Consider the following 18152-nt stretch of genomic DNA (forward strand, 5'->3'; position numbering starts at 1 on the left):
CCACTTAGTGGCACAGTGTACATTTTATGCAAAGAGTTGTCTAAGAACGTATTGATTGGCTTTACAAAGGGCAGGCCTATTGAGTAGAAGTCTATTTGCCAACCCATTCTTGTTCTCCATGCCACTTAGTGGCCCAGTGTTCATTTTATGCACACAAAAACAATCTGAACCTTTGTTCTCAAGTGCTTTTACAAACACTAATGAGATTAAGCCAGGGTTGCAAAGGGAGGGCATAATACCGGTAATTTTGGAAACTTTTTTTTCATTAATTAGTCTGTCTTCTCTTGAACCATATGGTCTAGACCAGGGATGGGCAACAGGTGGCCCACAAACCGCATGCGGCCCGGCCCCTCCGCCCCCCTTTTGTAGGCCCCCGGACCAATTTCCAAAAATTCAGTTGGGGTCTCAATTTACTGTTGACAATTAAAATAATAGAAGACAAAAGGTGCAATTTCGAAATTTGGTTGTACATCAAAAGTTTTCCTCTTGTTATGTCAGTCATTGACAGTCACTCAATTGGTCCATGTTAAAAAATGTAGATTCCTAAATTAGTCTAGTCTGTAGTAAACATGGTCGAATTATTTTTATTTGGCAGCAGCTAAAGGGGATCCATAATAAATACAAATACAAAAATAAATATAAATACAAAAAAAGGCATTGCACCTATTAATCAATGTCATTGCAAACAGGCACTCTGAGAATTGGTGCCAGTGGCAGGGAGGCCAGAGTCTATGGCCGTGTCCGAAATCTGTCTTGCATACTACTTACTAAAACTACATACTGTGTACTAATCGTGAAAACTTATGCAGTAAGCAGCAAATATGACCATACTAGGCTCATCCATACTGAGAAAGCGCCATCTTGAGCAATCGCGCTTGTTCACCGCCATTCATTCATTTTGGTAGAACATGTACCCTATTCTGATTATCAGCTGTTGTTAAACAAAAGTGAGTCTCGAAAGACAATTCTCCTACTGAAAAGGGTTCAGCGAATTCTTCTAGATGAATGAGTATGAGAGCCTGGAATTTAAGACTCAAGTTCCCCCTCTCCTGGCCAAATTAGATCATTGCACTCTCGTCCTTCAGGGAACAATGACAATAGTACATTTTGGTCAATGAGCAAAAGTTCTTATCCAGAGCGACATGATTAGATGATGGTAATTTGGTTTGTAAGTTGCCTCAATACTTTATTCTATGCCCTCCATTTGTGTGTATTCTATGTGCATATTTGTGGCGACAAGGAAAGCAGTCTGTCCCAAAATTTGCATACACCACAGAAGCACACTCATCATTTCTGCCATTGTTAAAGTGATAGTTCACCCAAATTACAAAATTACATTCCAGTTTCCTTTCCCTGTAAGCAGTCTACCGTGTGTGTGTGTGTATGTTGTTGTGGTTGTGGGTTTTCTTGTGTGTGTTTGTGTGTGTGGTTGTGGGTTTTCTTTTACCTAGGCCACTGATGCAGATACAGGGAACTACAGTGCCAATGCGTACCGGCTGATCATCCCGCCCACGGCAGACGGTCAAGACAGCTTTGTGATCGAGCAGTACACGGGCATCATCAAGACGGCCATCATGTACCGCAACATGCGCAGGTCCTACTTCAAGTTTGAGGTCATTGCCACCGACAACTACGGAGAGGGTCTGAGCAGCAGCGCCGATGTGGTGGTGAGTGTCTACTGTCCTCAAACAACCCATATCCCTCCATGGTTTGAAACACACTCTCACACACACATATGTAAACCTTTATTTCCTCCAGTGTTTCTCATTGGGCAAGTGATATGAGACTGGAAAGTCTGGCAGTTAGTAGTGTGTCATCCGTTAACTGTGATCTTAACAGATGCCAAGCCCCACACCCCCCACCCGAACAACCTGATGGGTTTATTAGTGTCAGACAGTTTTCCCCTGAGCTGATGTATTCATTAGGAAGCTACATGATGATGAAACATGATTTATTTTCTATCTAGACTGTATCTAACTATCAATATATTACATTATGAAGAGCAGTAACAGCACACAAGATGCGTAATGTGTATGCCAGTGAACCCCTCTGCTTCGCGCTGATGATGCAATTCAACTATACATGGAAAGGGTTTTCTGCTCATTGTAATTGGTGTGTTTGTGTGTGCATGTGTGTGTGTGTGTGTGTCTTTTTACTTAGACAATACATTTCCATTTGCTTCCAGTTATTGGAGCCAGTGTTGATCCTAATGTGTAGGGCAAACAAGTCTGTAATGACACAGAAGGAGTGTTTGGGACAGGTGACAGCGACGTGTGCCATGTAACCATGTTGACCATTTTCAAGAGAAAATGTAATTTCATGGAGGCCGTGTGTGAGATTTGGCCTCAGAGCCAGTGCACTTACTGCGCCGGCAAATATTAGGTGCCATTAGATTTGCCACATGGCACCAATACAAGCAGGCAATTCAGTTTCTCGTTTTGGCCACCAGGAGCATGTCAAGCATGAATGTACAACATTTACATATCCTCTCTCTCTCTCTCAGACACTTTTTCTTTCTCTCACTGCTGCTCTCTTTCTCTTTCTTTCTCTTTCTCTTTCTCCCTCTTTTTCTTTCTCCCTCTTTCTCCCTCTTTCTCCATCTTTCTCCCTCTCTCTCTTTCTCCCTCTCTCTCACTGTCTCTCTCTCAGGTGTCTGTGGTCAACCAACTGGATATGCAGGTGGTGATGTCCAATGTCCCGCCCACTGTTGTGGAGGAGAATAAAGAGCAGCTTATTGCGTAATGCACCAGTCAATCACTTTCTTTCAGCGTTATTGTCACATTGAACATGCTTGGTTAAATTGAAAATGTATTAGGGTCCTAAAGGCCCCTGAACACTCAACAGAAACAGGAGAGTGGAGTAAGAGGAATAGCATAGTGGGATTGCATACATTTCCCCCCCCTGATGAATAAGGGGCCTTGGTTCAAGGTGTCACGATGCAACTTGCAAACTCTGCTAGTGAAATTGTTTGTGTTGGATGAGAGGGTAGTCTCCAACTGTGTTTTGAGACTTTATGGAACAGAAAAAAAGTTCTAGCACTTCAGAAGTTTGAGCATTTTTGAATAACCCCTGTGTTGCACAACTTACAGTATGTCCTCAATGGCTTCACTGTATGTTTATTTTCTGTCTCCCTTAACCAATGATTGGGCAATTAAAACCACTGATTGTCCAGATAGACAGTCAAATACATTTTTCTCAATCAGTTGATGACTGAAAAACAGTACAGTTTCTAGACAGATAATAAAATAAGAAGGTATTCATTATTTTCAAATCTCACTTTAAATGACACTACCCCTCTAAGATTGCTGCTCTATGCTTTGACAACTACATTGTGTTTAGTTGGTCATTCTGATAACATCTGAGAGGTCTCCCATTTTCCTTGGTCCTAGTTGGGGACCACAACAATTACATGGGTACTCTATTCATCAGGCTTTGCAATCGGGTTGGAGAAAGCAAACATTTAGTGGCTGTAATTTAAAGTGCCAATTTCACTCAGCCTGGAATTGATTATGGGAGAACTGTTTTGCCAAGAGCAAAAAAAATTGAAATTGTGAAAAAAGTGAAATTCTTAAAACCATGGCCTCAAACAGATATGGTCACACACAAGTAAGTTGTAAAAAGATCTTTCAGCATTATAAAGTCAATGTCATAATTTGTGGGTGACAACACATGAAGGTGAAGTGAACCAAGGCAACCACTACTAACGTTTGATCAGCACATTGCAACACACAGCATGACAGAAGTTTATGAATGATTCATAAAGCCTCCACATCATGGTAAAGATGGATTTAGAAATATGAAGTTATATCTAATGCTTAAGCGATACCTGCACTGTTAAACCTTTCCTGTAAATGTACAGCATTATACTTGCACCAGAGTTTCCAGCTTAATACAGTGATTTTGCTTTACAGCAGAGATACTGTAATACATTTTACAGTACTATTTTACTTACTGTAAAACATATTACGGTATCCCTACTGTAAATTAACAGCAGGGATGATGTAATGATACAACACTAATTATTATCTGAGTGATTTCTTTTCTACGTCGCACTGGAAGATATTTAGAGCAGACTGAAATGGCTTGTGTCAACTTGAGCAACAGTGCCAGTCAAAAGTCTGTGATTTATTTAGAATTCAAGGCATACTTAACCAGCATGGCTACCGCAGCATTCTGCAGGGATAAGCCATCCCATCTGGTTTGCGCTTAGTGGGACTATCATTTATTTTTCAACAGGACAATGACCCAACACACCTCCAGGCTGTGTAAGGGCTATTTGACCAAGAAGGAGAGTGATGGTGCTGCATCAGATGACCTGGCCTCCACAATCACCTGACCTCAACACAATTGAGATGGTTTGGGATGAGTTGGACCGTAGAGTTAAGGAAAAGCAGCCAACAAGTACTCAGCATATTTGTGAACTCCTTCAAAACTGTTGGAAAAGCATTCCTCATGAAGCTGGTTGAGAGAATACCAAGAGTGTGCAAAGCTGTCATCAAGGCAAAGGGTGGCTACTTTGAAGAATCCCAAATATAAAATATATTTTGATGTGTTTGACACTTTTGGGGGGTTATTACATTATTCCATATGTGTTATTTCATAGTTTTGATGTCTTCACTACTATTCTACAATGTAGAAAATAGTAAAAAGAAAGAAAAACCCTTGAATGTGTAGGTGTGCCCAAACTTTTGACTGGTACTGTAGCTAAGAAAACATGCCGTAATTCAATGTTGGCCAGCAATAAAGATACTTATAAAGTCAAGGTACCTAACCAGCAGCTTCTGAAAATACTATTCCACTTCACAGCAGCTTCAAGAAGATATTTATTACAATAGTCTGAGCTTCATGTGTCTCACCTGACGGCATGAGGTTGGTGCCTGAAACTGATCATTTGAATTTACAGTAAGCATAAGCTATTACTGTAAATAAATACAGTATGTTCGTGGAATTTTTACAGGAGTCTTCTAATTCCAGATATTAACAGTATTTTCAGCATTTTACCCATAGTGCAGTGCAATCTACAGCATCGATGCTGTAAAACAGATTTGCAGTATTGTCCTGTGCATTCTACAGTGTTTTACCGTTGAAATGTACAGAAAGTCTTGGTGCTGTACTATACTTTATTTAAAAAATGAACATACCACATTGGTTTTGTCTCCCAAATATCAGTATTATGGAGCGATACGTCCAGGACCAGATCCCAGGGGCCAAGGTGGTGGTGGAGTCCATCGGGCCGCAGCTGTTCGGAGACGGCTTTGACCAGGAGGACTACACCAAGTCAGACCTGATGGTGTATGCCATTGACCCTCTGACCAACAGGGCCATATCACGCCAGGAGCTCTTTAAGTGAGTGAGCCAACACAATTAAATTAAAGGCTATTTACCCTTGTCTCTCTCTCTCCTCTTCTCTCTTTTTATCTTGCTACATACATTCTTTGTCTTATCCTCCCTTCTACCCTATGAATTAGTCAGCAAATGCATTTTTTTCCTTCTCTATCTCTCTCCACACATCCCCAGGCCCTTTCCTTCTATCCAAAGGCCCCTGTCCCCCAGCAGGGTGTGTTAATTCAGTCACTCACCAGAATGGTGGGGAGGGTGGAGAGAGAGAGGAAATGTTTATGTGAGAGAGAGAGAAAGGGAGGTACTATTCCATCAATCCATCAGTGGCTGATACTAAGCCTCCAAGAGGCTCCAACATTCTGGAGAAATGCAATCTTAGCATTTATCCCCCTGTATGAAGAGAGAGTGAGACACTCCTCAGCGCCCAGGGTTCCCCTCTTACAAAGCAGGTGAAATGCTTTTTTACACTGTAAAGGCGCAGGTGAAAAGTGCTTTTGTAACACTTTTCACAGCAGAACCATGTTGCTCCCATTTATCTCATACAGGGTTAGGCCCTACTTCCCCTACAAGATAAGAAGGAGAGCATGAGGAGTGGGGTGGCGAAAGAGAATTCAACTTTTTAATTCACATTACATCCTTGCCTTATCTTTCGTTGTGAATGGCAACGTGACATTCTTGGTCCACAAGTCAAATGTATTGTAAATGTCACAGTAGCCACGAGCCAGTAAGCACAAACTATTCAACAATGCCAGAAATATTTTTTTCTAAAACATTTACGCTATTGAATAATGCAACCAAATTATATTACACTATTGAATAATGCAACCAAACCATATTACACTTTTGAACAATGTGACAATTCACAAGCATGTACGTGCAGGCTTTATTTTCTCGTCAGAAGTTTACAGTCATTACATTTTAGCTAAAAGCACTGAGATGCTATAACAGCATGTCTTCATCAAGTAACGTTAGCCTATCAAAAATAACGATTAGCCCAAATATAGAACTACAGTAGGCCTAGCATACAACAAATCAGGCTTCACGTTTATCAGTATCATGAAAATCATTACATGTGGTAAAGGCAAATTGTGACTGAAAACGTGGGTATAAGTGAATTCACTTATTCAAATAAAATGCCTAATGATTTGTAATTGTGCACAATTACTCTGTACTTCAATCTAATCAACTATAACCTACTGATAACAACCACAGCTGCAGGAATCCTAGAGAAGCTCTGATCTGGGCCTGGCCAGAGGAAACGCAATGTCATGTTTTTATAGCCTAAGCTGTGTATTTCTACTCTAAAATAAACCCTTTATTTGTGTTCTGTGAAAATTCGAATGTGATAATATTCACACTTCTGGTGTCTAGGCCTTTTTAATCCAAAATTATTGAATGTAATTAATCCATCAACACAATAGTGATGACATGATAAGTATCTTTTTAAAAACAGATGCAAAGGCCTACGTGATGCAACCCTGTATACAGCAAGCTCAACCCTGTTCATTTTATTGTCTAATCGCAGTGGTTGTTTCTTTGTCTGTGTAAAGGGTTTTAATGTTTTCATCCTCCATAGGGAGTTTTTCCAGGAGTATAAACAAACAACAACATGTGACTTGATTAGAAAAATAATCTCAAATCAAATAAAACATTTTTGGTCACATACACATATTTTGCAGATGTTATTGCGGGTGTAGCGAAATGCTTGTGTTCCTAGCTCCAACAGTGCAGTAGTATCTAACAGTGCAGTAGTATCTAAAAATGATTCACAACAATACACACAAATCTAAAAGTAAAAGAATGGAATTAAGAATTATAAAATATTAGAACGAGCAATGTCGGAGTGGCATTGACTAAAATACAGTAGAATAGAATACACTATATACATATGAGATGAGTAAAGCAGTATGTAAACAGTATTTAAACATTATTAAAGTGGCCAGTGATTCCAAGTCTATTTAAATAGGGTAGCAGCCTTTTAGGTGCAGGGTTGCGTAACCAGGTGGAAGCCGGCTAGTGATGGCTATTTTAACAGTCTGATGACCTCTATGGGATCGGAATATGGGGCTTTGGTGACAAAACGGATGGCACTGTTATAGAATTTATCCAGTTTGCTGAGTAGAGTTTTGGAGGCTATTTTGTAAATGACATCGCCGAAGTCAAGGATCGGTAGGATAGTCAGTTTTACGAGGGTATGTTTGGCAGCGTGAGTGAAGGAGGCTTTGTTGCGAAATAGGAACCCAATTCTAGATTTACTTTTGGATTGGAGATGCTTAATATGAGTCTGGAAGGAGAGTTTACAGTCTAGCCAGACACCTAGGTATTTTTAGTTGTCCACATATTCTAAGTCAAAGCTGTCCAGAGTAGTGATGCTAGTCGGGCGGGCAGGTGCGAGCAGCAATCGGTTGAAGAGCATGCATTTAGTTTTACAAGCATTTAAAAGCAGTTGGAGGCCACGGAAGGAGTGTTGTACAAAAAAACGCATGTTTTTCTTTGTATTATCTTTTACTAGATCTAATTCTCCTACATTAATTTCACATTTCCACAAACTTTAAAGTGTTTCCTTTCAAATGGTATCAATATCCTTGCTTCAGGTCCTGAGCTACAGGTAGTTTGATTTGCGTATCATGTTGACTATCATGTTTAATCTTGCATTCTAAACGCCTGTGTTTAAGATAAGAACACTTATTGGCAAATCTAAATGCCTAATGTTTACGTTTTAAACACTGACATTTAGGTTATAAACGTGTCACATGTTTCATGGTTTTACAGTGTTGTGTGACTGACTGACTGTGTTTCGTCCGGCAGGTCTCTGGACGGGAAGCTGGTGGACATCAACAAGGAGTTCCAGCCCTACCTGGGTCAGAGAGGACACATCCTGGAGATCCGCACGCCCATCATGGCCAGAGTGAAAAAGCCTGCCCAGGCCGTGGGCCACACAGAGGGGGCGCTGCTTGCCCTCGCCATCATCATCATCCTCTGCTGCATCCCCGCCATCGTCATCATCATGGTTACCTACAAACAGTGAGTGAACAACCGCTGTTGTCGTAGCTACACGCACCATGTGTGTGTATGGTAATGGTTGCCTTTCAAAGATAGCACTGTAGTTTGGTGAGACTAAGGAAATGTGCATGGTGCCAGTTATTCAGCCGAGCACAGCTCTTCCTGTCTCTCTCTCTCTAACTAATTAGTGATGCTAACAGCATACACCATCAATCTAATTTCTCGATCTAATGTTCCTGTTCACGCACTTTGAAAGCAGATTCATTTACAATCGTTTGTGACAAATTTCCAAAGCCAATTGTGACCGTCACGGTGCGTCTTCACTCCTCCACTACCCCATCACAACCACCATCACACACATACAGATACACACACACAGATACACACACACAGCCACACCTCTATGTTGTTCTATGTGCCGTGTGAATCCACTGGGTGTGTTACAAAAAAACACGTATGTCTGGGTAATGTTTATACTTAGCAGATGGGTCAGAGTGGTTACCCTGAGCTGAACAAACACATACACACACACACTCACATTGCAGAAATAGATATGATGTGCTAGTTTGTGCAACGTTATGTCTGGGAGAATATTCTGATGCAAACATTGTCGTTTCACTCCTCTGGGGTAATTGCATTTTGGTGTGAATAAATCATGCTGATAACAAAAGAAAAATGAAAAAGCTTCTTGAGTTCCTGCAGACATACTGTAGCTTGGAGAGCCTGATGCTTTGCATAATATTGTGAGCTAAGAAATAGAGTAGAATTTGTTACAAAGGACTCTTATTATTATATACAGTTGTGAAATAAGCTGAGCTCTTTGATAGGGTGTTTTATCCAAAGCCTGTCTATTATGTGAAGAACCTTATAGGATTCTCATGAATAATGCACATTGTTTCACCTAAAGCGATGTGTTTTTCAAAAGGAACCTTAACAACCACTAAACATTAACATTTTATGGAGTTGCAGGAGCATTGAGGCATCTCCAATTCCCAATTTAATTAATGTTTCTCATTGTGTTGTATTAACAAAATAGGAATTAACTAATTGTATAATTGAAGGTCTGTTGTGTTTTCTTTTTCCCTCTGCTCCCCTTGTATCCCGCACTGTCTGGTTAACCATCCACCAGATTCAAAGAGTGAGTAACTGTCCATGTGATATGAGTGATCTCTCTTTTATGCTGTTGAGTGTGCACGCTACATGGTCCTCAATACTAAATAGTCATTTAAAGATTGATCAAGGAGTCAGAATAACAATATTGCAATTAAGAGAAAAGTGCAAACATTCAAGTTCAAGTCATCCCCTTCAAATGGGTTTAAATCCCCAGTAATTGGGAAAGACAATGACTTGCCTTTTTATCAAGTTTTATACATTTTTATCTCAGTCAGTTAAAATTAGCCACATACTGTGCTAATCTTCAATCACTTCAATCACCAAAGACATGTAGCCTTCATGGGGATGTTATAGAATGTTATAGAAACAAAGGGCAGTGGATGGACTCAAACTGGTTAAACTTTATTTGAACTTCAGGAGACAGGCGGAATGTGCCAAAACTGCCAAGATTCAGCAGGCTCTACCAGCGGGAAAGTCTGCCCCTCCACGTGCCTCGACAGCCAATCTCTACGAGGAACTGGGGAACAGCAGCATGTAAGTCACCTTTGAACGCTTCCTCCTAACCCCCTCATTTCCGGTTTCAGGTACCATATACCGATGAGTAATGCCTATTTGTGCATACGATATAGTTTGCGTATGTTAGGACATTGCCTATTTTTCAAACAGCAAAACAATTTCTTGACTAAAAAGGCCTTTGTCCACCAACAATGGACTAACAACAGACATCGGTCTTTCAAGCAAGTCATGTTGAGCTTTAGACATTTTAAGGACTGCACCCAATGCTTTTGCCTAGTCCATATGTAGGGTCAAATAGCAAAACAAGAGTGTTTGAGCTTAGACACAACTTTGCTTTGAGATAGTGGCTAGTCTCCTAACCCTGTTCTTGAATATTTTTAATTGACATTTACTTAATATTTTATTGTAGCTGTATCTGAGATATTATTAAAGTACTATACAACGTTAGATAATTTGTATTGGAATATAGTGGTATAATGTCAGGGATGCTAGGTAATACTCTTACGACACCATTTTTGCCTCCACAAAAAGTGATCCTCCCTGCTTCTTTAGACGCTAATAGCTTATGTCCTATCATCCATAAAATGGAAGTACCTCTGTGACTGTGCTTTGATTTCTTCAACTCAATTATGATTAGATTTTAGATTTTTGTACTATTTTTTTAATGACATTTTTATTGAACCTTTATTTAACTAGGCAAGTCAGTTAAGAACAAATTCTTATTTACAATGACGGCTTACCAAAAGGCACAAGGCCTCCTGTGGGGACGGGGGCTGGGATAAGAAAATAATAATACTTTTTAAAAAAAGCATAAATTAGGGCCTCCCGGGTGGCGCAGTGGTCTAGGGCACTGCATCGCAGCGCTAGCTGTGCCACCAGAGTCTCTGGGTTCGCGCCCAGGCTCTGTCGCAGCCGGCCGCGACCGGGAGGTCCGTGGGGCGACGCACAATTGGCCTAGCGTCATCCGGGTTAGGGAGGGTTTGGCCGGTAGGGATATCCTTGTCTCATCGCGCTCCAGCGACTCCTGTGGCGGGCCGGGCGCAGTGCGCGCTAACCAAGGGGGCCAGGTGCACAGTGTTTCCTCCGACACATTGGTGCGGCTGGCTTCCGGGTTGGAGGCGCGCTGTGTTAAGAAGCAGTGCGGCTTGGTTGGCCATACTCCCAAGTACTTGTATGAGGTGACTACCTCAAGCTCTAAAGTTTAGAGCTCTCCCCACAGGTGTGATTACTACCTCTGAAGGTTTAGAGTCTAAACCTTCAGAGGTAGTAATCACACCTGTGGGGAGAGGGGTATTCTTCTTACCAAACCAGATGACCTTTGTTTTAGAGGTGTTCAGAACAGGGTTAAGGGAAGAGAAAGCATGTTGGACACTAAGAAAGCTTTGTTGTAAAGCATTTATCACAAAATCCAGGGAGGGGCCAGCTGAGTATAAGACTGTATCATCTACATATAAATGGATGAGAGAGCTTCCTACTGCCTGAGCTATGTTGTTGATGTAAATTGAGGAGAGCGTGGGGTCTAGGATCGAGCTTTGGAGTACTCCCTTGTTGACAGGCAGTGGCTGAGACATAAAGATGTTCTGACTATATACACTGTACTCTTTGAGAGAGGTAGTTAGCAAACCAGGACAAAGACCCCTTAGAGACACCAATACTCCTTAGCTGATGTACTTGCGATGTTTTGAGTGGATAATTTATCTCCTGTCCAGATATTGACAGTTGAACTGCTGTTATAATACATTTAACTTCAAATCCATTTTTCATCAAATTACTCTGATACTGTATCCACCATAATACACATGCTCTACCCTGCTGCACTACCTTTGAGTCCAAATCACATATTTTATATTGTTTCTTACTATAATCATAATACTATTATGAAGAATTCTGGAATAACAGTCTGTAGCACCATCCTCACCCCTTCTCCTCTGCTTCCTCACCCTTCATCCTTCCTTCACCTGTGTTTCAACTCTTTCTTAATGGGACAGGGCTAAACAGTCTATGATTGAGGAAGCCAACCGCCAGAGCAGCTTTAGCAGCTTCACCTGTTGTGCCATCTCCTTCTGTAACAACGGGTCACTGCACAACAACCTGCCCAAGTCAAAGAGCAACGTCACCTTTCTGTCAGACCACCACCCCCTTTCTGTCAGACCACCACCCCCTTTCTGTCAGACCACCACCCCCTTTCTGTCAGACCACCACCCCCTGACCACTACCAATCCACTCTCTACAATGAAGAAGATGGGAACATCAGCAGTCCCTATGGGACAGGGAGAGAGGGCTCTTTTTCCCCCTCCCCCTCTGGAGGGTCTGGGAAGGCCTGTATCATACCGACCATTCTCTATGGAGGGTCAGAGGGGTACGAGTTGCTGAAGATACAGGCTCTGCTGGACCCGGTCCAGTGGGAGCTGCAGCTGCTCCAGGCTGGGATGAAGGGCCAGGATGGCTTGGAGGGTTATGATGTCCAGAGCAGCCGCAACACAGAGGAGAGCAAGCTGTCGGTCAGGCCATGCAGGAGAGATGCCCCAGGGGAGCGCGTGACTCCAGGGGCTCCCTGACTTTCCTTCCACTACTGCGGAACCGGGACAGCATTGACATGCTGGAGCTGAGTGCGGAGAGCCTGTTCTCCATCATGATCCGCACCCACAGCCACATGTCAATAGGGAAGGATGTGCCCCCCGTATCATCATCACACAGGGGGAGGGCTCCACGCCACTGGCCCAGAAGCCCACCCAGCCTGTCCCCAGGAAGTTCAGCTGCAGCATCTCCAGCTACATAACCGCTGAGCCCTGCGAGATAACGGTGGAGATCATCCCTGACCCGCCTGAGAATCTGTCACCTCCCCCTCCACCTCATTCCTCTTCTCAATCGCCTCATTCTAGTCCTCCCCCTCCTTCTCCTCCTCCTCCTTCTCCCTTATATCCTTCTCCAACTCCTTCCTCATCTCCTCCCCCTGCACCCTCCAATCCTCACTACAGCGAGCCTGATCATTCTCACCCTCCCTCTTTCCCTCCCTCTCCTGCTGTCTGGAATCATGCCCCTCCACCACTGCCCCCACCACCTCCATCCCCTTTTTCTCCCTCTTTTGGATGGCCACGCCACACTGTTCAGTTTGTCCCAACCTCCCTGCCGCCCTTTTCCTCACTCTGCCCTGTCTCCTCCCGGGCCCCTCGGAACCAGAAGGAACTCGGACACAAAGCAGATCTGGGTCCTGTGAGGAACCAAACCAGCCAAACCTGACCAGCACAGAATCTGTGGACCTACCAAACTCAACCAAAAAAACGAACTCCTCTGAGCTGGAAACAAGCCAACAAAGCACTAACAATGTGACCTCAGAGGTCCAGGAGCAGAGCCAATCAAACCAGTCCAACGCAGAGTCTGTGAATGAGGAACTAAGCAATCACTTTCCATCCCAATCCACCACTTTCTGATATTCTCTGTCTGATGTTTTTGTAAGTGTTATCATCAACAAAATAGTTTATTTTATAATAATCATGTCATCACAACTAACAGCAAGTGGGATCTAAGTAAGCGGAAAGATCCCATAGGTTTTCAGAAAAAGGGGCCGATCCTTAAGAGGTTTAAACTGAGGAAAATATTTAAATATCAAACACTGTCATCTTCCCAAATGTATAACACCTTGTTTTTTTTCTGTCACCAACCATCCTCTACCTACCTCCTGTTCTGCTAGAAATATTCCATTAAGTTCTCAAGGCTTGAGCAATATGTTGAAATGGACCTACATAAAAAGTACTCCTTTTATGTTGTACTCCCATACAATAGTTTTTTTTAACGAGAGTGGTCTATTATGTTCAATGCTTTAGAAATAGAGATAGGTGAAGAGGTTGGGAGAAGGAAGGGAACTCACAGGGATTGAACCAAGGTCTATGTGAGTATGTAGATGGATAACTTTAGAGCCTTTATGACTCATTCATACAAACAAACTTCTTCTAAACCCACTCTCCCTTGATAGTATCCAATCAGAAGCTTCACATTGTGAGCCTAATGGTTTTTTATTTCCCATGAGTACCCTGTTGAGTGGAGAGCTCTTATTAATCACAGAGGACAGTGCATTCGATCAGAATAGCCACAAAATCTATATAATACATCCTGAAGAAAAGAGTTTCATGAGAAAAGCGCAGTCCCATTTACTTATTTCAAAACCATGCAAGGACATTTTATTTGTTTAAGAGTGCAGGAAAATTGAAAGTTTCCAGAACAACATTGAATTCTACAAACTTTATAAAGTGATCTGAAGAGGGGATGGAATAGAGTGTGACACAGAGTTCAGATATTTCTCTAGATGTTTGCCATTGGGAATTGGTAGTTGAAGCTGTGGGTTTATCAGTAGGCTGATGATGTTGTGCATGGAGAAAGTTAACTCCTAGGGGACATGTCTGTATACATCTGGTCCCTCTTTGGACACTGTGCTAACAAACCACCAAACGAGCTTCAATGCCATACAACACTCCTTCTGTGGCCTCCAACTGCTTTTAAATGCTAGTAAAACTAAGTGCATGCTCTTCAACCGATTGCTGCCCGCACCCTCCCGCCAGACTATCATCACTACTCTGAACGGGTCTGACTTAGAATATGTGGAGAACTACAAATACCTAGGTGTCTGGTTAGACTATAAACTCTCCTTCCAGACTCACATTAAGCATCTCCAATCCAAAATTAAATCTAGAATTGGCTTCCTATTTCGTAACAAAGCCTCCTTCACTCATGGTGCCAAACATACCCTCGTAAAACTGACTATCCTCCGATCCTTGACTTCGGTGATGTAATTTACAAAATAGCCTCCAACACTCTACTCGGCAAAATGGATGTAGTCTATCACAGCGCCATCCGTTTTGTCACTAAAGCCCCATATACTACCCACCTCTGCGACCTGTATGCTCTCGGGGCTGGCCCTCACTACATATTCGCCGCCAAACCCACTGGCTCCAGGTCATCTATAAGTCTATGCTAGGTAAAGCCCCGCCTTATCTCAGCTTACTGGTCACCATAGCAACACCCACCCATAGCACACGCTCCAGCAGGTATATTTCCCTGGTCATCCCCAAAGCCAACATTTCATTTGGCCGCCTTTCCTTCCAGTTCTCTGCTACCAATGACTGTAACGAATTGCAAAAATCACTGAAGTTGAAGTCTTATATCTCCCTCTCTAACTTCAAGCATCAGCTGTCAGAGCAGCTTACCGATCACTGTACCTGTACACAGCCAATCTGTAAATAGCACACCTAACTACCTCATCCCCATATTGTTACTTATCCTTTTGCTCTTTTGCACCCCAGTATCTCTACTTGCACATCATCATCTGCACATCTATCACTCCAGTGTTAATGCTAAATTGTAATTATTTTGCCTCTATGGCCTATTTATTGGCTTACCTCCCTACTCTTCTACATTGGCACACACTGTACATAGATTGTTCCATTGTGTTATTGACTGTACGTTTGTTTATGTGTAACTCTGTGTTGTTGTTTTTGTCGCACTGCTTTGCTTTATCTTGGTCAGGTAGCAGTTGTAAATGAGAACTTGTTCTCAACTAGCCTACCTGGTTAAATTAAGGTGAAATAAAAATTCAAATAAAATGTCTGTACAGATCCTCACAGCATGCTAAACTAGTAGCTGCATTACGGCTCTGTGGAAGGGGCTTATTAGTCAACCAATTAAACATCAACCACTGGCACTGCTGTCCTCAGAGCTGTCAGCCTCTACTCTTAACTCCCTCACCCACACAAACTCTCTCTTTATTCTTTCTTACTCTTTCTTTCTTGTCCTCTCGATCTCTGTCTCTCTTTCGCTTTCTTTTCCTTCTCCCTTTCTTGCTCGTTCTCTCTTTATTTCTCTACCTGACCCCTTTTTGTTATTCCTTTCATCTATCCCTCTGACATACTACCATCGGTATCAATCTTCTTTTCAAGGCTCCTGCAGCTCTTTTTTTCTCTCTGCTCTCCCTCTCCCTCACTCCATCTGTTTGTTCCACCTCTAACCCTCCCTCATCCCTTCTCAATAACAGTTATATTTGATTCATCAGCCTTTCCCCTGGTGTTCAAGAACAGACCAAAGTCTGGCTAATTGTGTATTCTGTGTTCACCACATGGGGTAATCTCTTCTATCAAAAAGGCCCACAGCTCACATACTATTTTCTGGTTCAGGTGTGCTTTTTTGCTTCAGCCCATACAGCTGTAATTTCTAACAGATGTGATTATATTTTTTTGTTCCTTTGATGGCAATTATTGTGTCAACATAAACCATTACCTCACAGTGAATTCATTGCATCTAAGATAGGAAGAGACTCCCTCCTCTTGGTTTCATCCGGGATGCATTAGTATTCAAGTGTTCATTAGTTATATGGAGTTGACAACTCTTCTGATTGTGCGTCCCCGCTCTCCCCCCTACTGCTCACTGCCTTCAGTATCTGTACAAAGGGCCACTTGTCTTGGTGCTTACCAAAGACTGCACCAGCCCAGCAGGCCATTCATCAACCCTACTCCCACCTAGCCAGTCCCATACTGGGAGGTGTGGTCGTATTGGCTATGATCTGTCCCTGGTCCTTGCCCAATAATAACAGATGACTGCTTTCCAGAGGAAGTTCATGTCATCGCTCTCCCAGCGATGATGATAGACCTCCCAGTGAGAGTCCTCATTACTCAGACCCAAAGACACACTACAGTAGTATACCACTGGACCGTGAGGTCCCGGGGTGCTCCATTAAGCCATGTTTTCATTGACTTTAGATGCACTATGTCTGGGACACAGAGTTAGTTTTTTTTGTGGGGACAATCTGTGTTGCTTTATTTACTATTGGATAGTGTGAGGCGCAATTGAGTAAAGCATGAAGAATGCCTTTGAAAAAAGGGTGCAATACTGCTTTCCAAACCAGAAACTAAAATTCTTGAAAATAAGGCCAGGATTCAAGTAACCTCTGATAGCCGACAAACGCATAGCTTTCCATTTCTTTTGGTTAGGCAGTGTTAGATGTGTAACTGTGTTAGCGCTGTCAAATTGGTGATCGGTTGCTCTTGTAGTCATTGTCACAAAACAACACCCGTCCTTATATCCCACCCGCTTTAGAAGTTCAGAACAAGAAAGTGTAGGCTATGTAGAAATAATGACGTTCAAATGTAAAATCATTCAACAAAATAATAATAAGGATTTATATCAGCCTAATTGAGGTGATATACTGTATGAAATGAGACTCGGAGAATCCAATGGCAATGTCCGCGATAGGTAACACCAGGTGCCGCTTGTGGATTTGACAGCTCTAGCGCAGTTAGCCTACACCTCCGAAACCGCCCAAACAAAGTGATAACAATCTATGCTTTTGTCGTCTAATACAAGTTACCTCTGATCTGATTGAATCCTGGCCTAAATTAATCTGATATGAGTTATATGTTGTGACACCCACAAAGCTAACCATAGTCAAAAGATGTTTGAACTTAATGCAATAACAATTACATTTTTTCACATATATTTACATTGTACTAACAAATGCATTCAAGAGACAATTGTGTGCCATAAAAATATTTATCCAATTGCTATTGGGAAGGAAATTGCTTAGATATGTCAACTTAAGTTTAGGGTTTCCTGACGAAAAAGTAGTAGCAGGTTATTGTTAAGTGTAGAGTATTTAGTTATTTCTTGTTTCTTTCTCCCCCACCTCATTATGTATTCAACTTTTCATTTGATCTGCCAAGCTGTCATTTTTATAATGGAGGAAAGAACATAAATAGATAACAACAATGTTTCTGTGTGCATTATTTTTTTAATAAAAAATGCAACCAATGGCTTGATACAGGAAATTGCAAAGTAAGTAATTCAACATGGTGGACCTAAAAACACAGCAGACAGAGGCACAGTATGTGGGTGTATTGTGATGGAAGGTGTGGTGTGTGTTTTTGTTGTTTGGGAAAGTGTGACATTCTGTGAGTGAGAAAGGAAATGGTTGCATATCCCAGAACCAATGTATGTCTGTGAGCAGGGGTTGTGAGAGAGCTTTCAGTTTTGTGCAGATGATGGATATACATTTTATAATGAATTATACTCATCTAATGTATTTATTTATTGTCCTATCATGGTGGATCTGCATTTTAAAATAAATGACACATCTAATTTATGTATTTATTGTCCTATCATTGTGGAACAATTAAAAAAAATATATATATACATCA

The 18152-nt window shown here is 41.9% G+C and overlaps 1 protein-coding gene and 1 pseudogene across 2 annotated transcripts in view; both read left to right on the forward strand.

Moving 5' to 3' along the window:
* Positions 1-18152, forward strand: part of LOC139570882 (protocadherin-15-like) — a 276263-nt gene that overhangs the window by 241279 nt on the left and 16832 nt on the right. Inside the window, exons 28-33 of one of the 2 annotated variants that reach the window (XM_071393180.1) lie at positions 1452-1667; positions 2650-2738; positions 5170-5346; positions 8149-8364; positions 9473-9481; positions 9874-9990. In XM_071393180.1, coding sequence (XP_071249281.1) covers positions 1452-1667; positions 2650-2738; positions 5170-5346; positions 8149-8364; positions 9473-9481; positions 9874-9990 — 824 coding nt within the window. Of the gene's footprint in view, positions 1-1451; positions 1668-2649; positions 2739-5169; positions 5347-8148; positions 8733-9472; positions 9482-9873; positions 9991-18152 lie in introns of those variants that run through there. The other variant, XM_071393179.1, reaches the window with a different exon arrangement.
* On the forward strand, positions 12349-13444 carry LOC139570883 (uncharacterized; annotated as a pseudogene).

This window comes from Salvelinus alpinus, chromosome 3 (genome assembly GCF_045679555.1).
Source record: "Salvelinus alpinus chromosome 3, SLU_Salpinus.1, whole genome shotgun sequence".
Lineage (NCBI taxonomy): Eukaryota > Metazoa > Chordata > Actinopteri > Salmoniformes > Salmonidae > Salvelinus > Salvelinus alpinus.